General features: G+C 35.7%; 1 protein-coding gene and 1 long non-coding RNA gene across 5 annotated transcripts; both read left to right on the forward strand.

Moving 5' to 3' along the window:
• Positions 1–45: 45 nt before the first annotated feature.
• On the forward strand, positions 46–25,585 carry LOC125191660. Of its 4 annotated transcripts, XR_007171201.1 has the most exons (5): positions 241–529; positions 1,969–2,106; positions 2,428–2,733; positions 3,162–3,231; positions 25,447–25,585. It is a non-coding gene; the product is annotated as an uncharacterized LOC125191660 (long non-coding RNA). The 4 variants fall into 4 exon arrangements; XR_007171203.1 differs by lacking the exons at positions 241–529; positions 1,969–2,106 and adding an exon at positions 46–164; XR_007171202.1 differs by lacking the exon at positions 241–529 and adding an exon at positions 57–164 and having other exon boundaries at positions 1,969–2,733.
• LOC125191658 (12-oxophytodienoate reductase 1-like) lies at positions 20,227–22,171 on the forward strand. The gene is made up of 5 exons (XM_048089053.1): positions 20,227–20,353; positions 20,430–20,570; positions 20,668–20,798; positions 20,997–21,152; positions 21,497–22,171. Exons 1-5 carry the CDS (start codon positions 20,280–20,282, stop codon positions 22,087–22,089), a joined length of 1,095 nt encoding a protein of 364 aa, XP_047945010.1. The 5' UTR covers positions 20,227–20,279; the 3' UTR covers positions 22,090–22,171.
• Positions 25,586–27,559: the final 1,974 nt, after the last annotated feature.

Here is a 27,559-nt window from a genome sequence, read left to right on the forward strand (position 1 = left end):
TGTAATCGAGACCATGTTTCAAAGAGAATTAAACAAGATCATGTCTTTGGGAGTAAATTAAGTAGGGGTGCTACAAGTTTGGTATCAGAGCTAAAGGTTTAGGCGGTTCTGGGAAGAAAAAAGTGTAGTTATGCACCTGAACTCGTCTAATCTTGTGAAATAAGGTAAAAATATTCTTCTCTACATAGTAGTGCTATTATTTATGTCTTCTAAGCATACAATTGTTAAATATATTGGAGTTTCAATTTGGATTGAGGGTGGGTCACTGAAACTTTTCGTTTTCTTGATTCTTGATGGGTCTTTCTTTTTTTAATTTGATGGGGGAGAAATAAAAGTATATATATGAGATGCTGGAAGAACTTTGGCAAATGGTTGAATGGGTTTCTCTTTTAGAAGCTTGATAATTTTATGTTTTTTTTTAATCGATTGATGGAGTTATGTTTGTATTAGCAGATTAAGCATGAATTAAGGACGAAATCACATCTTGAGTAGAAAACGTTGAGTTGAACGAAAGCCTAAAGTTTATAATGTAGGATGTTACTTCGTATAATTGATTATGATTTGGAATTTTGAGTAATGATGGAGAATGAGTTGGAAATTAAATTTATAGGTTGAGTTAAGAATACTTTTTGACAAAAAAATCAATATGGGATAAGATCATAAGAATGATGTAGAATATAATATAGTAATCACACTTTTTAACAATATACAGAAAGGATAGAAAACTTGGTCATCTATTTGATGAAAATTTTGATCACATTGATGAATCTAAGGAATATAATTTGGTTTGAACTGATTATAAATTGGTCAACCTTATAACCGAGTTAGAATGCATGTTGCTGATAATTTAAGTATGATAAATAGAAGGAGAACTATGGATTATACAGATATGGAATTTATTTGCACAATTTGGTTTAGAATGTGAATCTGGAACTAGAATAAATGTTGAGCTTTGTCAAGAGTGATTTTATATATAGTGGAGACTAAGGTTATCAAAGTACGAGACATATCTTTTGATATGTGACTGATATAGTGATTGTGCGGATTCGGTGACTCCATATAACTCAAGTTTTGATAGCATACCCATCACTTAAAAGACTTGCTTTATTATCCAAATAATATGTGTGATTCTTATGATGTTATGTGCTCTTATGTGTGATATATTTAATTATATGTTAACTGTTAAGAGTATGCTTAATAAATTATACTCATACGGTATTTTATGATTTGAGTGAAATTAATTGGCGCTAATTGCTTGAATTTAATTCTAGTTGACAATAATATGAAAGTTGATATGTTGTGATCTGCAATAGGACACTCTGCGTTGATACTTAATTTTCTTATTTAAGTTAACTATAATGTTTATATGCTTACTGATGTATTTAGTGCTAATAATATGATTTGGTATGAGTATTATGTGTTAAACATGAAATTGGGTAATTGATGTAACTTTCTAAGTTGCACATTTTTTTTTGGTTGATATATGTAAAACAGATTTTGATTTTATATGTAAGACAATTTATGGTTTAAGCTGTAGGATCACGGTAAACAATGTAGTATAATCGTTATGAATATGATGATTAAATGGATAACAAATGAATTTAATCACTTATGTCTTATACCATGTGCTTAGTTGATATCTTTGGGTATAGGTGTTATATTATAAAACTGTAATACTGCTATATGATAAATGGTGTGATGGAAGGAAATATTATGACTATATATGGTGTGATGGATGGAAAATACAATGTGATACATGGTGTGAGGGGTGAAATAATATGTGATACTATATGGTGTGATGGGAGGAAATGTTATGTGATACATGGTGTGATGGAAGGAATGCGATGTTATATATGGTGTAGTAAGGAGAATACTATTTGCTCTTCGGAGCGTCTGATACGATTTGCTCTATAGAGCATCTGATCTGATTAGCTCTACGGAGCGTCTGATATGATTTTCTCTTCGTAGGTCTGATACGATTTGTTCTATGGAGCACTTAATCTGATTATATCTTTGGAGTGTTTGATAAGATTGGCTTTTTGGAGCGTTTAATATATTGGCTGACTGCACTATAAAAGGGGTGGTCTGTGTGGCATCCTCTCGAGGGTAATAGTCCGGCCTGTATTTGTTGAATTTGCATCTGATCTGGTATATGATGTGAATTGACTACTATGTGTTATAGTTGGTAGCTATATGATGTGATTTGGTAGTTGTATGGTGTAATTTGGTTGCTATATAAAATCCGTGCACGTGAAATTATGAGATCTAGGTTGAGAAAGATATATGTTACATGAGTTGGTGTGATATTGTATGATTATATGCAGGTGAAGGTAATTTGATCCCAGGTTGAAATATTAAATTATGGAATCCTATTAGTGAAAGGTGAATTGTGTGATTAGTAGTTTGACATATATGCTTTTGCAATAGGTACCGTGATCAATAATCGCTATGAGATGATTATTCACCGTATATGGGTTAGTGACATTAATATGGGTTATCGGTAACCCTATGTGGGTTAATGGCACCATCATATGGATTATTGTTGATGGATATATAGTTATGTGTTGAGACCAAACATAGAGTTGTAATTGTTAAAGGGGATACAGAAATTGTTGATTATATTGTGGTTATCACCTTGGACGACGTCGATCCGGCCGATTAAGTCGGGGAAGGCTTCCTTCATCACTTTGGGGAGCTGGAGACTGCTGAAGAGCTTCCACGATTCGGTTGCTGGTACGTCAACCGTCTTCTCATCGAATATTGTTCCGTACATCTTCGATTTCCGTACATCTTCGATTTCCGGTTGTGGCGGAGGAGATGTCTATGCTCTACAAAGAGGAGTTGAGATTGAGAGGGTTATTATTTATAATAAGGGTGTGTTTGAATTGGTAGATAGGGGCACTCATAGTGCATTTAATCGTCCAACGTAGTGTTTGATTCGTTGGTTAAATTTTCTATGTGACTCATTTAATGGGCAAGGGCCTATTGAATTAAGGCTAAAAATGACTGTTTTATTATCATGAAAAATTCAGTGATAATAATATGTGAAACACTATTTCAATCTTAAATTTACCTGAAACATGTATGTGAAACATCTATGTCAATAACAATTCCGCTGGTGGATAACTTCGACCTAAGCTCGATTTGGATGATTATGTCAGGGGCGGCGCCGCTGGGGAAAGAGCTGGAAGTGGCTTTGCTCAACCACGTGTTGTAAACGATTTTGGACAGGTGAAAAGTGAAAAATAACTGATATACCTAACTTTGTTTTTCATGTCCTTTAAATGATCATTTAATACCGGAACACTAAATTCAATTTAATTACTCCCTATATTTGTGTAGAGATTATAAGAATTATACTACTAATTGGTTTACTTTATTTTACTCTAAATTCATTGTTAGGAAAATTAGTTGGGTAGGTGGAGGAATGTGAAGTTAGGTCGGATTAATTTGTCATTACTCTTTGATTTGTTGCATATATAATCGATTCAAATCCTTATCATGGTACCACTTGCATCTAATACTTCAATTTTGAATCATAGTATAACTAAATATTACTTACGAAAAATTTATGTTTATTAGTCAGCCCATGAATTTATTATTTTTATCTAATATCATGAATTCCTTGTGGTCTATTGAACCCACCTAGAATAATGGACACACAAGCTAGGAAACTTATGTTTATTAGTCAACCCATGAATTTATTATTTTTGTTTAATATCTTGAATTCCTTGTGGTCTATCAAACCTACCTAGAATAAAAAAGGATAGAAATTAGGATATTATTATACATGGCCAAGATGCACTTACACGGGTCTACTTTATTGCCAAATACATAGTAGACATGTGTAAGATGCACTTACACGGATCACTTGTGGTGGGACGGAGGCAGTACTACTTCATGTATATATATATATATATATATATATATATATGTATATATATAGGGGCGCACTATGGTCCATAAGGTAAATTCTGTCAAAAATCAAAGTAAATCTCAGCCCTTGGATCCTCAAATTAGATGGTTGTGATCATAATACCCGAGATACATTATTACACTAAAAGCGTTACATTATTAACTAGACTACATTATTAGACTGCACAATCTACATTATTAGACTACAGCGTGTTACATTATTAGCCGAGCTACATTATTAGACTACGCGATCTACATTATTAGGTGACACGTGGCATTAATCTAACGGTTACATTACAGGATCCAATGGTTGAGATTTGCTTTGATTTTTGACAGAATTTCACTTATGATCACATCCCTATATATATATATATATATATATATATAGATATATATAGAGAGAGAGAGTTGTGATCAATGTCGAACCAATTTTAAAGACCGAACTAGAGACCAAATCTGGGCCATTAGATCTAGTTTTTTTTTATGAGATGTGCTGCTTGTGAAAATTTTTTCGGCTTCATTACAAGCCCATTTTACTTCATTATATAGGTTTATTACTTCATTCCGTACTTCAAATGCTTCTACACATACTTCATTCCAATAATTTATTACATTATTCCATGTGTTTATTAAACCATATTAGCGCCATGGCATTGGTGATAGATATTGTAGAGAGAAAGAACGGCACGCAACGGCGAAACCACATTTACGTACTGGAATGAAGTAAAAACCTACTAGAATGAAGTAAAAACCTCCTAGAATGAAGTAATATATTCTGGAACGAAGTTAAATCTTCGTAACATGTTAGTATGACTTATTTACCTTCAGATGAATTAAAATAGGCTCATGATGAAGGCGAAAATAATTTATAAATTTCTGTATCTTATCCATAAAAAACTAGATCTAAAAGCCCTAATTTGGTAGGGTTCGGTGGTTCGGTCTTTAAGAGTGGATTTGTGGATAATGGGACTCGACATATATATATATATATATATATAGGGGAGTGCTCAAATCCATAACCCAATTTATGTCAAATATCCAAGTCAATCTCACCCCTTCATTTTGTGGATCTGACGCCTAATATGGCTCCATTTTATAATTTTTTTAATATTTAAAAAAAGCTTAAAAGGGTACGGATGGCATATCATATTATCATGCAGTTATTTAGTTTCCAAGATTCATGCCACTCATTTTAACGTAAGATTTAATTTCTTATAATACTCACGGCACTGAGATTTTGTTCTTCCAGAACTTAAACACAACCATAGTAAGAACATCCGCGCCGTTTTTCATCATCTCCATTCTATTTTTGTTGTAATCAACGATGGAAGAATGTAAGTATTTTTTACGTTATCCGCGTCGTTCATTGAATTTACATTATCAAAATCGTTGCCAATTTTGTATATTACAAGATGAATGCAGAGCGTATGTTGGGTTTGGTTTTCGATTTAATGCTTTCTGTATTTCGACAACAATATATGAAGTAACCACTATAATCTCGCCATACCACTTTAATCACGCCATACCACTTTTATCTCGTCATGTTTGATGGAGTTCTACGGAAACATGGGACTGTGTTGCCCGTAATGTAACGTGATACATAGTATAATGTATTTCATTTTCACGTATGCAGTATCAGTTGTTCCCGAATGTTCTTTAGAGTCGAAGCCAGTTGTTGGTCAAAAGTTCATCTCACTGGATTTTGCAGTTGCATTTTATGACATCTATGCACGTGCGGTTGGTTTTGATACACGAAAGCAAGGTACGAGGAAGGTGGATAATGTCGTAACTTGGCATTACGTGGTATGCAACAGGGAAGGCGTAAAGAGGGCATCCAAGGAGTCAGACCAGATGAACGCTCTAAGTGGATTTACCGTGAAACGGAGGCGACTATCTAAGAGGTGTGGATGTAAAGCTGGCATATCGTTCACTTATTTCTCCGAAGGAGGGAATCCCGGTTACGTTGTCCATACTTTTAACAAAGTTCATAACCATGCAATGGTCGAGGTGCAGCATCAGCACTTCATGTCAAGTAATCGGAAATTGGATGACGTACATCACAAATTTATACTGGATTGTGCGCATGCTAACATAGGGCCCACGTTGACGTTCAAGGTTTTGAAGGAAGTCCTTGGTGGCTTTGCACATGTTCGATGCACCGTCGGGGACATACGTAATGCTTCTAGAGACTTAAAAGCATATGCACACGGTGTCGACGTCCAGATGGTTTTAGATGATATGGCTAGGAAGAAAGATTTGTCCGAGTCCTTTACATATCATTACGAAGTGAACGCTAGTAATCAATTGGTTGCCCTTTTCTGGTGCGACGGTTTGTCCAAGAGGAATTATCAAATGTTTGGCGATATTGTTGCATTCGACTCCACCTACAATACAAATAGGTATGCGCTATTTCATGTACATTATTGATTAAAACTGACCACATTTTAAAATAGGATTAAATGGTTGACCTTGTCACTGTTGAATTTTCAGTAAAATTCAAATATACTTTTTTGCATTGTGTTATTATACATTATTGACACTAACTGACTACATTTCAAATGATTTGAGATTAATGCGAATGCATATTAGTATTGTATTTACATTTCTGCATTAATTCCATATACATTATTAACCACTAATTACTACATTACGACTATATTCGCATTGATCTGATCCGTCCTTTAAATTATTTTTGTATTTACATTTTTTGAAAAATGTCCATTTACATTGTTGACCATTTATTACTACATTACGAATGAATGATTATGTAAATTATTTCTCCCAACGTTTTCACATTGTCATTTGTCTTTATGTTTACAGGTACCGTATGATATTCACCCCGTTCACGGGCAAGGACAATCATGGGAAGCCTGTAACATTTGCGGCTGGTTTGGTTTCCAATGAGAAGACAGGTGCATTTGCCTGGTTGTTCAAGCACTTTGTTGATTGCATGGGATCTGCACCAAAAATGATCGTGACCGACCAAGACAACGGCATGCGCTCAGCCATTGAGGAGATTCTTGTCGGCACCCGACATAGATGGTGCATGTGGCATATCACGTACAAGTTATCCATCAAGGTGCCCCCCAGACTACTCAAGGACGAGAATTTCAAGAAAGAATTCAACGCTTGTGTATGGTCTGATCTTTTGGAACCAGAAGCATTTGAAGAAACGTGGATTGACATCATTGAACGTTACGAATTGCATGACGTGGAATGGTTGAGCACGTTGTTCGAGTACCGTTCTTTCTGGATACCTGCATATTTCAGAGATTTTCCACTTGGTTCAATCATACGGACGACATCAATATCTGAGTCTGAGAATAGCTTCTACAAGAACTTTCTAAAGCCCAGCGCCAACATTGCCGAATTCTATTTAAACTTCAACATTGCGTTGGAATTCCAAAGAGATAACAGATCAAAGTTGGACTACGGGGATTCGACTAATAGGCCAACATGGGCTCTGAAGTTATCAATCGAGAAACATGCAGGAAAAGTCTATACAGACAGCATGTTCAGATTAGTGCAAGCAGAGCTCGTGGATGGTTGTCTTCATAGCCGGATTGTGTCGTTGACTTCTGTAGGCATGGTGGATTCTTACAGAGTTATGGATCGCTATAAAAACAAGTATCTTGTGATTCATGACAAAGGCGACGATTCATACGCATGCGAGTGTAAGTTGCTTGGAAGGCATTGATATCCTTGTAGCCATCAACAATAATGGGTTAGAATGTATACCAGATAAATACTGTGAGAGTCGATGGTTGAAGACTCCTTTAGTTAAGGCAGTGCACGGTGTTTGTGATGACACCTTACCCACCAGTTCCGTCGTGGATGAACGGGTCACGCTTTCGAATGAAGGCATCGTGATGTTTTATGGTTTTCTCCGTCGGTATGAGAAAGACGCTGAAGTACTACGCACTTTTCTTGATCGGGTAAAAGAAGTTGGTGTTTCTTTGCAATCAGGAGCACCAAGTACGTCTGCATCTGAGAAGAGGAGAATGTGTGTAGAGTACTATGGAATGGAAAGACCTGAAGATGTTGAGGTTCTCCCTCCAGATGTAGTGAGAACTAAGGGTTCATGTAGTGACCATAACAGTCGTTTGGTATACCAGAGGGAAAAGGCTATAAAGGAAGCAAGTAGACCCCTTCGAAAGTGTAGGACATGTGGAGACATGGTTCATCATGATTCAAGAACATGCCCTGAAAAAGATCCGGATACAGCCAAGGAGAAAACAAGGGAGAAGCGTTACGGCAAGAGGAAAAGCTGATTCTGTTTTTTTATTTTATTTTACATTACTTTATCCGTTAACATACATTATTGTTTGCATTAATCACGTATTATGTTTGACTGGATGGATTGTAACTATTGTCATTACTTATGGTTGGGCATCATTTTTGGTCGACATATTGCAATAAGCACGGATGGAGTTTGTATATTTGGAGTAAATTCTCTGGTCAACGAGTTTTTATTATTGAAGATTAGAGTCACAAATCACTAAGAACACACTTTACATTATTTAACTCTTACGGATACATCACATTATATGCGTTGTCTTATTACATTATACGCAATACATCAATACATTATTAGCGTTGCATCATTTCATTAATAGAATGACATCCTTACATTATTAAAAAACACTATACGTGATGCATCAATATATTATTAAAAACTGAACCTGTAGACATAAGTAAGAATACGAAGATTCATAAAGGTTTTCGCATAAACACTGAATAGGACAAAACAATAAGTTTAGTAGCTATATCCAAGTCATTAACCTTAGTACCAAAAATAGTCATTGAAAAAAAAAACAGGGTTTCACAATCTAAAACTCTGACCATACGACGCATTACAACCCATGATTCAGGAGCCAGTTTTCGAAACTGCCTTTGATCTTCTTCTCTTTCCAGTGTGCTGCTGCTAAATTTTTGATAACGTTTCTCCAGGCATTGTGCTCAGCCAGAAGCAAGGTACTATTCACCTTTATTCTCATTGTCTCTAGACTTTTGGAGCCCTTTGCTGTCAGTCCACAGCTCCATTCCTTCTCCTTGGATCCAAAGAACGTCTCCATGTGCCTCATTAAGTAAATGCCTTCATCTACTACGTTAACATTATTTCTCCAAGGCATTTCCACGACATTTGTTGCACACCGTTTGATAATTGCTCCTAATTTTGGATGTCCGCATTTCACCAGCATTTGAGCGAGGGAATGTCTCTGAAAAATAATAAAAAATACATTATCAACTAATGTATTCAAAATCACAATTTGAATGCAATTAATGAATACAATTAGTACATACCAACTTCGATGGTACTGCTCCGTACTTGGAACTGAATGAGGCATGTGTGTCAGCTAGGGTGCTATCTATGACATGCATTTTGGTAGCATCGATATCAAAGCAGATTAAGTAGTACCGTTGAGTTTCACAAATTGGGAAAAAAATCGGCATAATGAGTTGTACAATTAATTCTCACATTTAAGAATTTGGTGATGTAATCATTTTTTTAAAGCACCAACTTAATAATGTAACATCTCCATTAGCATAATGTATGTACACAACAACACTATGCCTAACAAAGCTCATACGGTCTACAGTTTTAACAAACATCGAGTGCTTATTATTCAATAACAGGTTTTCCAGATGACTAACCAATTTGTAGCTATTCCATTCGAACGCTGGTATGGCTTCTGTCTCTGCGTGAACCCTACTCTAGAATATTTCGAACCTCGTTTGTTCGTCCGAATCTTCTGCTGGATCAACAAATCCCTCGAACTGTATTGCATTTTAGGGAGGATCTAATATTAATTTATGTAAGTAACTACGTTTAGTTTATAGTAGTTTGTGCTGACACTTACGGCTGGGGATGTACTGAAAAAAAGCCTAGCAGCTGTTGTTGGAGCCTTTTTTCCTTCCATGATGTTCAGATAGGAACACCATGCATCCACTACACCGCCATCCACTATTTGGAACGGTGCTAGCGAAATAAAATCTTCCTTCGTTGCTTGCGTAAAACGATCTTTGTAAACAATAGCAGACCTACACAAAAACATTGCAACATCACAACATGAACAATTAGTTCATTATATATGACAAGTTATTACATTATTAGTTTTTACTTACGAATTTTTGTCCTTTGTTTCCAGCAACCAATAGTACATCTCCTTGTCCACCTGATTTGGTTTTGTGGTAATCTTCACAACCCTGTCGATGTAAGGAGACAGTAGGCTGTGCGCTGGCTTTTGTTGTAACTTTGTTCTAAGAGTTGTTTTTCTTCCCTGATTTATAATTTAAAAAATGGCGGACATTATCGTTTATGTGGTATAACTTGTAATTCATAATTACACAAGTAGACACAGTTGACTCACCTCATGTACTCCTGCCGGCCTATTTGTCACTTTTGAGTCTACCTTGCCCTTGTCCTTTAACTCATTTGTCTTTAATTTTAAAAGAGAATAAAGGTTAAGTATATTAAAGCGTGATTAATGTAATTAACATACTACTCTACTGTAATGTAACCTCATTCTCCAGAATATTGTTTGATTGTTGGACGCCTTTTCCTTTGTCAGCCTTGGTTGCAATGTGTTCTTGTAATACCTGATGAGGACTTTAACATTTAGAGGCAAGATAACATGATATTCTTGTAACAATAATGTATAAGGTGCTACTCAGTAATGTATCAACTTATCAACATTACTGTAGAATGTGTTGGAGAGTAATGTACCACTTTATCAGCACAAATGTAAAATGTGAAACTGAATTTACCGGCACGCTACTAGGTTTGTCGACAACTTTTGACTTGTTTGCACTGGCACTACTAGGGTTCGATTGTTGAACTCCTTTTTTTCCCTGTTTGAAAGATAATGAAAAATGCAAGTGACAATAATGTAGACTGAGCTGGATAGTAATGTAACAACTTATCAAAACAAATGTAAAACGCAACTTATGAAACTGAATTTACCGGCATACTGCTAGGTTTGTCGCCAACTTTTGACTTGTCTGCGCTTGCACTATTCTGCATTTTTACCAGCAATGCCAATGTTTTTAATTTTCATAGTTCATACAATAAAATGGAAATTGAATAATAATGTACAGAGCATAATAATTGAGTAATAATGTAATCAGACCTGAACATTGCTTGTTTTTTTACAACATTTGCCTTTGTGAGAGGCCTCACCCATGTTTGTGTCCTCATGTTCTGGTTGGTCGTTGGCAGTTTCATTGTTGTTAGCATCTGTACTAGCGGAACCATGCAGCTCAGGTGGGTCACCCTTTGGTGATGAAGGACCTTCTTCCGAATTATTGTTTGTGTGTAAAGCTTCTGGTGACCGGTTAATCCCACCGCCGTTGTCATTTCGGAAATAGTCCTCAAAATGCACATTTGGCTTCTCATCTATAGTTTGTACTACATCGTATGCTTGCATCATTTTTTCCATATCAGCGATCCATTGGGTACTGTATTCCTCTTCTTGATCTTTCGCCTGCGTTAATGTGGCTCCAATATCAACATCTTCACTTACGTTTTGTTCAATCACCCCTAGTAATTTCTTCCCTATTTTAATGGCCAATTTGAATCGGTCTTCTTCCATTACATCGGCTGGTAATTGCTTCAGTCGACGAATCCAATCCTCTATAGAATCTGCGATGCGAGCACATGCCGCTGACCACTCATCTTCTAACTTACTTGACTCTTTTCGGCTACACTCACCATGTTGCAGCTTTGCATCCCTTTGCTGTTTCCGACACTCTTCACCTTGGAGATATTCATCTTTATTCAAAGGATTCTCCAGACTGCCAATCCCAAACATATTCGTCTTCAACTCTAGTGCTTGTCTTTCTTGAAGCTTCTTTGTGGTCCACCCTTTAATCGTAGGCCATGCCCGAATTACGGTCCTTCGACAATGCACGATTCTGTCTACATACAAAGACTGACACAGATTGTGTTAGGTTTATGTTACATTATTCCTACCTTACAACTACATTATATAGAATTTGTAAACAATGCTTACCACAAGGAATCCAATTGGACCAGTAAATGACGCACTTTCACCTGGTTTCCAATTCTCATGCGCGAAATCAAGAACATCAATGAGGTAGCCACACCAATTGTAATTCTTTATCTCGTCAACCTCATCAATGTATCGCAAAATCTTTGGCTTGACCATTCCGTCGCTGGGTGTCTCTATCACCGCATTTTCCATCATGAAAACAAAAAGCTTCTTGAATTCATCCCCGCCGGCCTCGTCCTTCAGCATCTCTCCCACAATCTCCTTTGGTGTACACTTAAACTTATCCTTTTTTAGCCGCCTTGCTATTTCTATCTGGAATGACAAATCTGTCTGTTTAATTCTTCGGCTCATAAGTCCATCGCCCTTTGGAAAGCCGAACGTAAGATGCACATCATCCTCTGTGACACGAAGAAATTCATCTTCTGAAAATTGTAACCTAAGCCGCTCCCTCTTGTATACAGAGAGTATCCAAAGGGCCATTTCTCCAGGTATCTAGGGTATTTTGTAGTTCAAGATACCTCCGAACCCGATCTCATGGACAGCTTCGACCTGTCGGGGATTTAGCTTTGGTATCATGTCCACAAATTCCTTTGAAGTTCTCCGAAAATACAGTATATCGTCCCTCTTTTTTGGTCGAACCCCGTCCCCTGCATCATCTTCCTCAATCTCCACTTCCTCCTCTTCTATTTCCTTTCGATATTGTCTAGCTGCTGCTAAGGGAATAAAATCTTCCCATGAATCATCAGTATCATCTCCTACTCTTGACCTCTTAGACCCTACATAATGTAACAACACTAAGTGCATAATGTATATACACATCAAACTGAACACACATTAATTTACATTATTGCATTAAGTATCATACATTACTGCCTACGCTCTGTTTTAACTTACTGAATGAGCTTTATTAACACACATTAATTTACATTATTGCATTAAGTATCATACATTACACTTGGTTACACGATTGCATAATGTAGCAGACATTTGTGAACAATGAAATAGATAACATGCCAATAATGCATCCAAAAGGCTAAATATGTTACATTATTCAGAGTTCAAAGAGACAAAGCTTACCATTTACGGCGTTTGGATTGGTCTTGAAGGTCGACCTCTTTTGACCACGTTTTTCCCTTTTTCCATCTGTTGAAATTGAACGAAAAATGATTACAAACTTGAACAATAAATTGCTGAAAAAAAAAGTTCAAACAAAACAAACAAGCAACCAACCCCCATTTATAATGAATAATGTAATCAATCTTAATATATCTAGTTTCCTACGCAACATCTTACTACACTTTTCTTATGAAAACGACAACTCAGTCCGCAGAGGAAGCTTCAAATTCTTTCTACAACTCACACTGTATTCATAATAATGTAATCTTATTTGCCCTCAACAACTCATCGAATGTCAACAATGTAAACAACTGGCAAAAACAAAATTAAATTCAACCGGCAAAAACGAAAATTTTCCATCTGGGGGTTTCTACAAGAAACAGCAATAATAACCAACCACGAAACATTGCGAATCCATATAAAGTTTCGAAACTTACCGGAATATCGGCCCGACTGAGGAGCGAGCTTGAGGAATGGGTCGGATCCTAAACTTGCAGAGTCGACTTGCGTGATTATAAGAGGATTCAAACCGAAGCAGGAGGAATCTTCGAACTGTAAATATGAATTTTGGTTGATTCTTCCGCCGTCAATAGAAAGAAGACTAGGGTTGAATGTGAAGAGATTTTTAGGAATTTAGTTTTTGCATCGGTTGGGCTTCTTTGGAGTGAGAAATGGAGAGTGAGGAGAATGTGGGAGGTTGGTTGATATTAATTGGCGCTTGTTTCGGAGGTTCCTTAATTAAAACCGTCTGATGTAATTGATGTTCCCAATATACCCCCACAATGTAATTCGGAAGTCTTAATAATGTAACACGGAGCATGATCTACATTACAAATCTACACCGTACATCTGCTTAATCCTAAGGCTGTAATTATATTTGAACTTAACACTTAAGGGTGAGTTGGACCATAATGCTCCCCTATATATATATATATATATATATATATATATAGGGGTGTATTCAGGTCAGAACGCTAAGTATAAGTAAAACTTAAAACACTTGCAGTCCAATGGATCTTATGATCTAACGGTTAGATTAATGTCACGTGTCATCTAATGATGTAGAATTTTAGACTAATAATGTAGCTCGGATAATAATGTAGCATTTTAGTTTAATAATGTACAGTTTTAGTCTTACAATGTACATTTCTAGTCTAATAATGTACCTCGGCTAATAATGTAGATTTTTAGTATGATAATGTAACTAATCACAACCATCCAATCTAATGATCCAAGGGCTGTGATTAGTGCTGTGTTTTACACTAAGATGCTGTAAGGACCCTAACACACCCCTATATATATATATATATATATATATATATATATATATAGGGATGTATTCATATGCTTTTTACATCTTTTGTTCTTTTTCCTTCTCAATCTCCACCATCTATTTCCAAGATCTAAGGGCCGAAAATAGGGTCTGATTTAATCATTTTTAATCATTAAAAAAATAGAAAAGGGTGTTTAGGGTATTCACATCAACGTCAGTTATGGAAAGTGCTTGATTCTCTCATTCACAAAATATTCCAACGGTTTTATTCAAGAGATTACAGATTTATTTCTTCTCTGTCGCCGATCATTCTCTTATCATTCTCCATTGATGAAATTTCTGGTTCTAAAATATCGGGCGAATTTTTGCATAGGTTTTAATTTTCATTGAAATTATATTTTGTTGGAGCGTATCGGTAATTACTTCTGTACCCGTAATTATTTCTACAATGGAAAAAGGTTGTTCTTCAACAATGGAAGAAGCTTATGATTCAACAATGGAAGAAAGTAATCTTTTTCAGTAAAGTCTATGATTATTGTTTCCACGTTTTATTTATTCCCAATGAGAGATACAATCGTTAGGGCTTGGATGTAGTATGTAGGGATTACCGCAACCCGTTTCGTAATTGTGTAAGTGTTGATTGGTGCTAGTTCCACAATCGTTTACAAGGAGCACGAGTTTAGTAATGGTATCGGCTAGGGTTTAGAATCGAGGCGGCCAGGGTGTTGTGTTATTAGATAAACATAATGTAGATTTAGTACTGTATAATTTAAATTATTAAATATATAATGCATGTTTTGTTTGGGCTTGGCTAGGGTTTAGAATCGAGGCGCCAGGGTGTTGTTTTATTAGATAAACATAATGTAGATTTAGTACTGTGTAATTTAAATTATTAAATAAATAATGCACGTTTTATTTGGGCTCAAATAGGGTTTAGAATCAAGAATTCCAGGGTGTTGTTTTATTAGATAAACATATAGCTTTAGTACTGTGTAATTTAAATTATTAATCAAATAATGCACGTTTTATAATTCGTAGTGCGTATGTTAGCTGAGATTTTTTGTTTGTGATTGTATACAATGGTTGTTGTACCTGGAACTCTTACAACATCCGTCTCTGAGAAGAGGCGAATGATTGAACAGTTTTATGAAATGGAAAGACCGGAAGTCGTTGAGGTACATCCTCCCGATGTGGTAAATACAAAGGGGCACGCGAGCAGCTCAGCTAGTCGTCTGATTTCCAAGAGAGAAAAGGCTATCAAGGAGGCTACTAGGCCCCTTCGACGGTGTAAGGCATGCGATGAGTTGTGCCATCACGACTCTAGAAATTGTCCAATGCTTAAGGATCTGGAAGAGGAAATGTTGATGTATTTTGACTCTCACAACATTAGTTGTTTTTGTTTTGAGGTTTAGGCTTTAGTATTGAATTCGATGTCTTACCAATGTCAACAAGTTTTTGGTAATTATTGCTCATTTTTAATTGGTATTTGTGCATTATTATTATATAAATGTTACATTATTTATTTTTAGTACTTTGAAAATTTTCACTAATGTTGAAAGCAAACCAAATAATGCAGCAAATAAACAGAATAATGTGACAGAAAAAGGACAACAACAGAGATGAAATAGAGTTCTAATGCAAAAAATAAGGACAAAAATGTAAAAAAAAACATTAAATAATGCTGAAAACTAAGGGACAGGATACTATCAGCTTTGTAAAATGGCGCTGCAATCTCACCTTCGGTCTGCAATTAAATTTCATTTTTTAATGTGTGTATTAGATTTGGTACAGTAAATAATGTACCAATAGTATCTAATAATGTACATTCATAACAGTGAATAATGTACAGATTGTAGAGAATAATTTTGAAAGGAACTTGAATTCATGCATTTGGGTTTAACAATACATAGGGCTAGGTTGTAGTACCCACTCAAAAATGAAACCATCACCAAGGGCATAAAGTTTGACTCATTCCCCTATGGTTTATCAATCAATGGGGTTAGGGTATAGTATCACCACATGAATTAAATTTCGTTTTTAATGTGTTTTTTAGATTTGGTATAGTAAATAATGTACCGATAGTATCTAATAATGTACATTCGTAACAGTGAATAATGTACCAATAGTATCTAATAATGTACATTCGTAATAGTGAATAATGTACATATTATGCTTCCGTCGGGCATCGTCGGCAGTACATGTGGTTCTCTTTCTTCTCTCTAGGTTTTCTTTGAGCAGCTTCTTCTTGGGATCTACTAGACTATGTCTCGGTCAATCGCTGGCGAAACTTCTATGCAATGGCAAGAGAAATCACATCATCGAATGCTTCACCAAAATCCTAGGTTGCTTCGCTGCTGTCGAGAACAAGGCAACAAAACTGGATGAATAATGTATCAAATTAAACTAATGTAATGTACAAAATAGTATAAATAATGTACCAAAACAGAACCGTTTAATGCACATAACTGGCTAAATGATGTACATTAATATGATCCACCAAAATTGAACAATTAATGTACGCATCTGATTACATGATGCAACATGATCAAACAAATAATGTATTAATCGATTCACAATTTCACAGAAATACACAAATAATGCACTGCAAATTATCAAACTTCCACTATCAAGGATTTAGAATCATTGATGAATATAAACCCAAATAAATGCTAATGAACATATACCACAAAATTAAACACAATAATTAACAACAAACCAATCAATCAATAATGAAGAAAAACCCAATTGAAAAATCCAAAATCAGTAATGTAGCAAACCAAAATCGAAATCCAAAATCAGTAATGCACTGCAAATTATCAAACTTCCACTATCATAGAAGTGTTGATTTACAGAAAAAATAATAATAATAATGAAGACGAAGTGCTGATTTATAGAAAAACCCACCATAATAACTTTGCTAAAAACGTCGAAGCTTCATAACTTACCCGAAATCGCAGGCTTTGATTCAGTTTCCACCAAATCTGCACTGCCATAGCAACCGTATACTGACGAAGAAGGCTGAAAACGACTGAGAAACGTAGAGTTCACTTGGCCAAAAGGTTTTCACAGAGATAGAGCAGACCGCTTTGGTGGTCTCTTCTCGGCGGCTAGGGTTTTGACTAGGAGTGGAATTGGGGGAAAGGGTTTTGATCGAAATTGGAATGGAGGAGGCGTTTGGAATGAGTGAGAGAGAGTGGAAGGGAATATTCTGCTTAATTATAGGACCTGCAGTTTTTAAACGTGTGATGTAAATGATTTGTTTACATTTCTACCCCTATAATGCACCAATTCCACCAAATAATGCAACACGGAGTCAGTTATGAAATCTTAATCTAGACCATCCACCCTTTTAATCTAATGGATGAGATTAAGAAGGAAATAGACACTTAGGGGGCAAAAGGACCAGTGATCAGGTCCATAACTGAAATTCTGTCAAAAATCAAAGCAAATCTCAGTCATTGGATCTTGTGATGTAACCGTTAGATTAATGACACGTGTCATTAATAATGTAGATTGTCAAAACAAATCTCAGCCCTTGGATCCTTAGATTGGATGGTTGTGATAAGCTACATTATTAGCCCAAGATGCTACATTATCAGCCGAGCTACATTATTAGACTAAAATGTTACATTATTGTAACAAAATAGTACCTTATTAGCTAAGTTACATTATTTGACTAGCAATCTACATTACTAGAGGACACGTGACATTAATCTAACGGTCACATTACAAGATCCAATGACTGAGATTTGTTTTAATTTTTGACAGAGTTTCACTTATTGATCTGAACACGTCCCTATATACATATATATACATATATATGGATGTGTTAAAATGACAACCTATCTTAAAATAAAACCATACCACCATTCCTAGCCAATCATTTGTACACGTGGACGAATAATCAGCTGCCATGTGGCAATCATAAAAAATTCGCAAGGGTAAATTTACGCGGACTGCAACATCCAATACTCTAGACTGCAATATCCAATACTCTAGACTGCAAGGTGACGCGACCTGTAATATCCAATACGCTAGACTGCAAAATTCAATACGCTAGACTGCAATCTATAGATTGTTGTAGATTGTTGTCTAGCGTTTATACTATTGCAGTTTAGCATATATAATATTGCAGCCTAGCGTGGTGTCACGGTGTCATTTTAAGAGTGTTGTATAGGGATGTGATCAAATGAAAACCATATATATAATGAAAACTCAAAACTTTAATCCTAGCCACTAATTATTTCTAGTCAACGATTGATATTATTCCAGATTAAAGAGGAGAAATAGTAAATTAAGAGAGAGAATAATATAGAGAAGAGTCTTATCTACATTATTGTCTCTCTTACTTTACCATTTCTCCACGTTAACTATTTTTTATCATTTTTACAAAAAAAGGGCAGAAAAGTTAATGGGACTGCTAAAGCGGGACAGAGGGAGTACTATACTATACTTACTTAATATTTTAAATCCTTATTATAAAAATCAGAGAAAACGTGAAAAGTAAGTATGCATAGGAAAATATTTGTTGATGAGTTAAGGCAAAGGGTAGAATAGTCCCATAAATTATGATATTTTCTAAGTGCATTAAATTTCATTAAAATGAGCATTAAAAATCTGAGTAAGCCAGCTATAAGGTGGCAATTTAGCATCACTCTTCAAATAATAGATGCATGTTTTAAATCAAATGGAGAAAAAACCTCAACTTAAAATATTAATCTGGTCAAATTGCATTTTATAGTAGTAGGTGTTTACTTTAAAAATGGACCATTCTTACTCTTAATTTTAATCTCACTCTCTATCTCTGGTCCAGTTCGGCGCAGTTTCAGCGACGCTATAAGGCTTAGAGCATCCCCATCCGTGCTCTTAGCTAAGAGCACGGAGGTGGACCCGGACCCACTTTTACTCCTTGTCCTTAGCTAAGAGCACAACACCCATATCCGTACTCTTAGCTAAGGACAAGCTCAAGGGTCCCACTATTCTATTATTCAATTTAAATATTTCAATTACTAAAAACATTTTTACATTATAAAAAATATATTTAAAAAAAATTACATAATTAAAATCCTAAAAAATAAAAATTACATAATTAAAATTCTAGAAAATAAAAAAATACATAATTAAAATCCTACAAATTAAAAATTCCTATAATTAAAGTGTTATGGGAATTTTTTGTGTTGAAGTGGAGGTATTTATAGATGAAAATGTGAATTTTGGGGGAAAAAAATTGAAAAATAAATTAAAAGTGGGTAGAAAACGGATATAATTTTTTGGGAAGTGGGAAAATATTTTTTTTTATTTAAAAAAATTTTTTTAAATAAATTTCGAATTTAAAAAAAAATAAATAATATATAATCGAATTTAGCTGTTGGCCAATAAGAATACGCCACGTAGGGCTGCTCAGCGGCACGGACGTGCTCTTAGCTAAGAGCAGCACCGTGCCGCTGGCACGGACGGACAGCTCGCAGCAGCGGACGGACGAGCTCGTGCTCAGCGGCACGGACGGACGGACGAACGCCACCGCTGCGGATGCTCTTAAGCAGTCCACCATGCGCCGCCCTCTTGCGCCTCTTTAAACAGTCAGCCACCCCCACTCTAAAGTCAGCAGTCCCCCCACCGCTCAGATCAAGCCATTAAGGTAGGTGAATTTTGAAAAGTGAAACTAATGAAAATTCTACGTACCGAGATTTGCTTTATTTTTTAAAATGTGGATGCGGTACCTCAAATGAAAAACTAGACATGACACTTTGTAGGTGGTGTCTCATCCTCACTTTCCCTTTCCTGTTTGACTTTGAAAATGGCACCCTCTAATAACTGGGATAACTAACATAACATACAATGTCCACCAACTTCATGCATCTACTATAAATAGTCTACTATAAATAGTCCTGTGTTTTACCAAAACAAAAACAAAAACAAAAAACAAAAACAAAAACAAAGTTAAGAGAGACCAAATCAGAGTTATGGCAGCTGAAAATAATGATGTTATTCCTTTGCTCAGCCCACACAAAATGGGAGAATTCTCCCTCTCCCACAGGTTTAATTCCTTCATTGCATCTTTCTTACTAATTCTTCTACTTTTTTCTCACTATTTGGGTGGTGTTGATGAACAGAATAGTATTAGCACCTTTAACCCGGGATCGGTCATACAACAACATTCCACAGCCACATGCTGCCTTGCACTACTCTCAGCGAACTACCAAAGGCGGCCTCCTTATCGCTGAAGCAGCCGGTGTATCGGACACTGCTCAAGGGTACCTATACATTTCTTTTAATACTACTCATTTGGACTTTATATAGTTAGTTATGATTGAATTGCAGTATAATTTGTTTCAATGTTTATGTATGTAGGTTACCTGATACGCCTGGAATTTGGACAAAGGAGCATGTTGAGGCATGGAAACCTATAGTGGACGCTGTACATCAAAAGGGTGGTGTTTTCTTCGTGCAGTTGTTGCACGTTGGTCGTGCCTCTACTTATGGTATCCCGATCTAAAATTTATCGTTTGCTCATAGTATTGTTTCTATTGATGAGTTAACTAATAGAGTAATATCCCATTAATTTTAATAGACTCTGTGTTGGTCATATAGTGCTATTCATCTCCTTTGTAATTGCTGGAGACCTTGATCCCAACTCAAAAGTACAGTATTTTCATGACAATAAAATATTCATTGTGTAGATTACCAGCCAGGTGGCCAAGCTCCAATCTCATCGACAGACAAAGGACTGGCCCCTGGCCTACAAAACTATGCTCCTCCTAGAAAACTAGCCACAGATGAAATTCATGGTATTGTCAATGATTTCAGATTGGCTGCACGCAACGCTATTGAAGCAGGTTTGTCTCATCCCCTTGCCTGCCATGCTTTAGAAATAAAATAGTAGTACATAAACATTTACATTGGCAATATGATGAAAAAGAATGGAAAACATATATTTTCATCGTTTTCCACTTTTTTCACATGTTCTATAAGCTGAAACAAAATTTCCCATGACATCCTTTTTTCACTTAAATTCATCACATATCATGGAACTCTCGATGTGATAGTATTTTCCAATTTTCTCCATCCTAACGAATGTGCATAAAAAGTGGGGACCACTTATAGATGCTAAAAAACCGTCCTTTACATCCCTTGTTTTTTATTTGAGATAAATTTGTTTATTGATCCACAACTTGTGTAGGATTCGACGGAGTCGAGATAAATGGCGCCAACGGCTACTTGATCGACCAGTTCACGAAGGATCAAGTCAACAACAGGACAGACGAATATGGAGGGAGCCTAGAGAACAGGTGTCGTTTCGTTCTGGAAGTGGCGGAAGCTGTGATCGACGAGATAGGAGCAGGAAGAGTTGGGATGAGACTGTCTCCGTATTCAGATTTCAACGAGGCAGGTGACTCTGATCCGGACAGGCTTGGCCTCTACTTGGCCAATGCCTTCAGCAAGCTGGACCTCGTGTACCTCCACGTGATCGAGCCACGATCTGTTGGTGCAGATGTTATCGAAGGGTGCCCGGAGGGTCAGCTCCTCCCCATGAGGAAGGCATTTAAAAACACCTTCATCGTTGCTGGTGGCTTTGACAGGACTACGGGGAACGAAGTTGTGGCCGAAGGTGGCACGGATTTGGTAGCGTACGGTCGCATGTTCTTGGCGAATCCGGATTTGCCAAAGAGGTTCCGCTTGGATGCTCCGCTAAACAAGTATGACAGGAGCACATTCTACACTTCTGATCCTGTTGTTGGCTATAATGACTATCCATTTCTTGAGCAAGCATAGGATACATGGCGGATCCAGAAAATGAAATCCGTGGGATTGGATATAATAAAAAATAATACTAATAAATATAATATTTAAATAATTGATGTATTAATTAGTGATGAAATAACTTTATATACAACATCAATTCAAAAATTTTAGCACCAAATATTAAATAGTTTTAAAAGTTAGTAAATAAAATATAAATATAATAAAATTGTAGTTGATGAAACGAAAATTATAAAAATAAGTATGCTTAGTTAATCCACAAAATGACGCAGCCTATTTAATTAAGTATTAACTGCACTAAATATTCCTAACTTTTTGACTTTTTACACCAGTGAGTCCTAACAAAAAAAGTAGCGCCGGACGACCCTAACATTAAATATAATCACAAATTAAGTTTTCTTAGCCACTTTTCAAACGAAAATGCCCAAATAGCTTGAAGGGCATTTTTGGCAATCCCTAAATTTGCTGACATATGAATTCTGCCACATTTTTGTTGGCAACTTTTTATGTGATTTCATAATAAGTTTTGGTACTTCGTACGTGATTAAAGTTTTGTCAATATTTATAAAATAAAAATTTCTTATATCCCTCTATTTCTAGTTAGTGGTAACAATATACTAGTTATATCATGTAGAAAATTCATTGAGAAACAAAAATATGGAAAGTGAAGCTATTTATGCAATAAAATATGAATTAATAATACACAGAATAAAAAATATTTCACATTTAATTAAATGATACAATAATTATTTTATTGAAAACACTGACATTTAAAAATTATTTCATTATATATCATCAAACTAATTTGTTACTCTAAGCCTAACTTTAATACGATTTTTATGATTGATATTTTATTGAGAATTTTAATTTATCTCAAACTGAAATTTTTAACATCATATGAACATTCAATCTTTAGATATAAATTTGCATAGTTCCTTGCCATTCAGGATGAAATTGAAACATGAGTAATATTTTGAAAATATTCAAGCATGCGATATTAGCTATTTAATCCTTGGAGATTTTTTTCTTAATAATAGTATTTGAAATTAAGACAATATAAATTTATATATTAATACTGTAAAATTAGGATATTTTCATAATAAATAAAATTGATCCATAATTCAATGCAAATAAAACAAATTAGGGGAAAATACCAAAAATTGAGTTTTATAAGGAAGAAAGGATCTCATTTTATTATGTTCATATTAATTAATGTAGATAATGATAAATATTTACTCTGTCCATCCAACAAAGATTGTCTCACTTTGACCGGGTACGGGTTTTAAGAATTGTAATGAAAAATGAGTTGAAAAAGTTAGTGCAATGTGTGTCATACTTTTATATATTAGTTTTATAATAAAATGTGAGTATGAATGAGTAAATAATGACAAAATTCTAATTACGTATGAAGTGCCAGAACTTATTAGAAAATTACATAAGAAGTTGCTGACAGAAATGTGGCAGCAATCACATATCAACAATATAATTGTGTGACTAAAATTCTCTTTTAGGGCCTTAGGGTATTTTGGTCCGGAAAAACATGATTCGAGATTATATTTAACGTTAGGGTCTTCTGGCGCTATTTTTTTTTTGTTAGTGGTCACTGGTGCAAGAAGTCAAAAAGTTAGGGATATTTGATTTCACTCTTTAATTAATTGCCCCACTAACATTTAGCCCAAAGAATTTCACTCGTTTAACCTAGTTACTAAAGCAATAAAAATATTCCATCGTCTTTTTCATCCTTCCAACATCAGATTCTGCATTCTCTGCAACTCTTCCCTTATATCTCTCCTCTATTTTATTAGTATCGTTCCTCTATCCTCTTACTTTTTTGAAAAAGGCCTAAAACAAATTGAGATCCTCTTTCTGAAATCTCTCAAACAGAGAGAAGAGAAAATGGAACAATCTCTCTTACTTATTCTCTTTTCTATCTCTCTTACTTTATTCACCATCCACTTAGCACACTATTCTTTATCTCCGGTCGAAAACAAATGCCTCATTAACAAGGAATGAAGGAGTATATTTCCTCTGCAATTCCTCTATTTGGTTTTGTTCTCAAAGTTTTACTTTAAACTCTCCAAGCGGAATATATCTTTTTTCATCTCGTTGCTATGTTCGTTGAGTAATATACTCCATGTAGTAGCCATTCATTTTCTTTTATTGGAATGATTAAGACTTGCCTGTCATTTACCGCCCCATTGGCTGACTACCCGTCTCATGCATGTTATCTTAAAAGATAATTATTGTATTAAATCCTCCAATTGAAACGAGCTTAATGATCAGAGAGATGATATTCAGTGGTCCAATAAATATATACTTACAATTACAAAGCTATTTTCTCTAATCAAATACTCCCTCCGTCCGCGATTAGGAGTCCCACTCAATTTTGCGCACCCGTTTTATAAAATATATAAAAAAATAGTTAAAGTGGAGAAATGGTAATGTAATAGAGAGAATAATGTTGACAAGAGTCTTCTCAACATTATTCTAGGGCTTCTAGAAACACACTTGTTATTCTCCATCAACCAAAAATGCTTTTCTTCTCACATTTCTTTTGGTTGTGCTACTCTCCACATCTCTCTTCCTCTTCTTCCTCCACAAATGGCGCCGCCGAAGAAGGCTGCCTCCGTCTCCACCAAAGCTCACGCTAGTCGGAAACCTCCACCAGCTGGGCTCAAGCCCCCATAGATCTCTCCAGTCACTCTCCCGCCGCTACGGCCCCCTCATGCTACTCCACTTCGGCAAGGTCCCTGTCGTTATCGCCTCCTCGGCTGAGGCTGCGCGTGAGATCATGAAAAACCAGGACCTGATCTTCGCAAACCGACCCCAACTAAGTATCCCGGGCCGGCTATTTTACAACAACCAGGACGTGGCGTTTGCGCCGTATCGAGAGTACGAATTCCTTGTGGTCTATCGAACCCACCTAGAATAATGGACAAACAAGCTAGGAAACTTATGTTTATTAGTCAGCCTATGAATTTATTATTTTTGTCTAATATCTTGAATTCCTTGTGGTCTATCGAACCCAACTAGAATAATGGACAAACAAGCTAGGAAACTTATGTTTATTAGTCCGCCTATGAATTTATTATTTTTGTCTAATATCTTGAATTCCTTGTGGTCTATCAAACCCACCTAGAATAAAAAAGGATAGAAATTATGATATTATTATACATGGCCAAGATGCACTTACACGGGTCTACTTTATTGCCAAATACATAGTAGACCTATGTAAGATGCCCTTACACGGATCACTTGTGGTGGGACGAGAGGGAGTACTACTTCATGTATATATATTTATATCTTTTATGTTACTTTCTCTATTTCTTTAATTAAAGAAAATAAGTAGGTGGGTTCATGATAAATTAGGGTTACGGCATGACTGAGGTCGGGCCGGTCTTATCTATGTTGCCGTCCTTCGCCAAGTTGCCACTACCAACCAAGTCCAGCTCATGCGGCAATCATGTGGTCCGTAACGCTGAGCTCAAGGTCGTCGACCCGGACACCGGCTGGAGCTGTTAGAGTTTGTATACTAGAAATCACCTTTCGAGTGATTGAATACTGTTAAAACTCTTATTTTACTTTCCAAAGGAATAAACAGATTATTTTTGTCATAATGTTGTTATGTTTTACATTTAATGGATGTTTATTACATGTTTAAATGTATAAGTAATTAACAAAGTCTAAGTCTTTGGTTTAGTAGACCGGTTGTGGGCGTCGTTCACTTTAAAATAACACGGTCAGTTCTGGACAAAGAAAAAGAAGAATTTCACAACCTAGATAGGCTTAGACTACCTATCGTGAAAGGTTGCAATGTCAATCCGATTATTTCTAAGCCTTACTGAAATAAGATGACGTTGGTGTGGTATAGCACTGAATTGGATCTAACAGCGAGACATGTCTTTATGCTAGAAAGACGAAGTCTTGTAAATTATTGTTTGTTAATCAATGTACGTTAGCATACGGTATTGATTATGCACTACTTTGACATACCAAATGGTGCGGGTTTTTCGCAACCCAATAAGCCTGGTATATTGGGTAGTGGTGATTAATATCTAGCGGTGCTAGGATTGCTATTATGTTGAATCGTGCGCGAGGTGAGCCTCGTTCGATAACATCCTCAAGAGGAGCTTGAAATAAGGTTTTTATTATTCGGAACCTAGTTAGTTGGAGTTTAATTACTCTATGAATAATAAATAAGAATTTCTTGCTGAGTACACTCTTAGAATGAATAAGATACTAATTAACTAAGTCCATAGCAGACAATAATTAATTAATGGATGTTCCTATCTTAAGCGCGGGAAATAAATATCAAGCAATGGAAACCCGGAGTACTTATAATTTCGGATTTGGATGGGGAGTGCAATATTACTTCTGTAGTGGATGCTCGTAATATTCCAATTATAAGCTTATATTAAATTGAGTTTAATTTAATTAGTAAAGAGCTAATTGGAGGAGCCCATATCCAAAACCTTCCATAGATCCCTGTCTGGGCCCAATATGTGACTTAATATAAATATGAGAATAAAGGAGACAGAAAACACACTTGTTTTCTAGCAAAATTTTCGTCCCCCTCTCCTACACTGTGAAGGACGATTTTCTCTCCTTCGTGGAATAGTTTTTCCGTCTTCTTTATTTTAGTCCAAGTATACTGGTGAGATCACCAACCCTGATATTAGTTTACAGTCTGAGAACCAGACAGAAGATCCGTGGTTTAGTACTAAAGATCTTCACGTGGAGAAAGCGTCAGCTATCTTCGATTCTTTGGAGAATCATCAAGGTAAAACAGCTAAACCGTAGAAAAGCATGTTTTAGATTTTAATTAATTTAAAGCATAATTAATTTGAGTTATGATCATGATTAATGTGATAATTGCGCGAATAGAATTTGTCTAAATAATCTGCTAAATAGATCAGGATTATTATGTAATCGATTTATGTGAGCGCTTCCGCTGCCAACCCCTTCAGGAGTCCCCGCAACCAACCGGGTGAAATTTGCATCCGTGGACCGCAGATCATGAAAGGCACTTACTTCTTAATTACTCCCTTCGTCCCGACTAAGATGATACGTTTCTTATTTGGCACGGAATTTTAGGAATTGTTGGTTAATGTGTATAATAGAGTTACATTATAGGAGTTGTATCATTACATTATACGTGCAACATCATTACATTAGACGTGTTGCATAATGACATTACTAGAGCTGCATCATTATATAATTAAATGCTGGAATAATTTTACTTAGATTCTTAAAGGGTTTCGCAAAAACTATGAATATAATAAAACAATAATTATATTAGCTAGATCCAAATCATTAACCCTAGTACCAAAAACACACATTAAAAATAATGATAGATTGATAAAATGAAGGGATGAGATCTGCATGGATATTTGATATAAAATTAGTTATGGATCTGAACACTCCCCTATAGAGTCCCATTATTCATAAATTCAGTCTTAAAAGACCGAACTAGAGAACAAAT

The sequence above is a fragment of the Salvia hispanica genome, chromosome 6 (genome assembly GCF_023119035.1).
Source record: "Salvia hispanica cultivar TCC Black 2014 chromosome 6, UniMelb_Shisp_WGS_1.0, whole genome shotgun sequence".
Classification (NCBI taxonomy): domain Eukaryota; kingdom Viridiplantae; phylum Streptophyta; class Magnoliopsida; order Lamiales; family Lamiaceae; genus Salvia; species Salvia hispanica.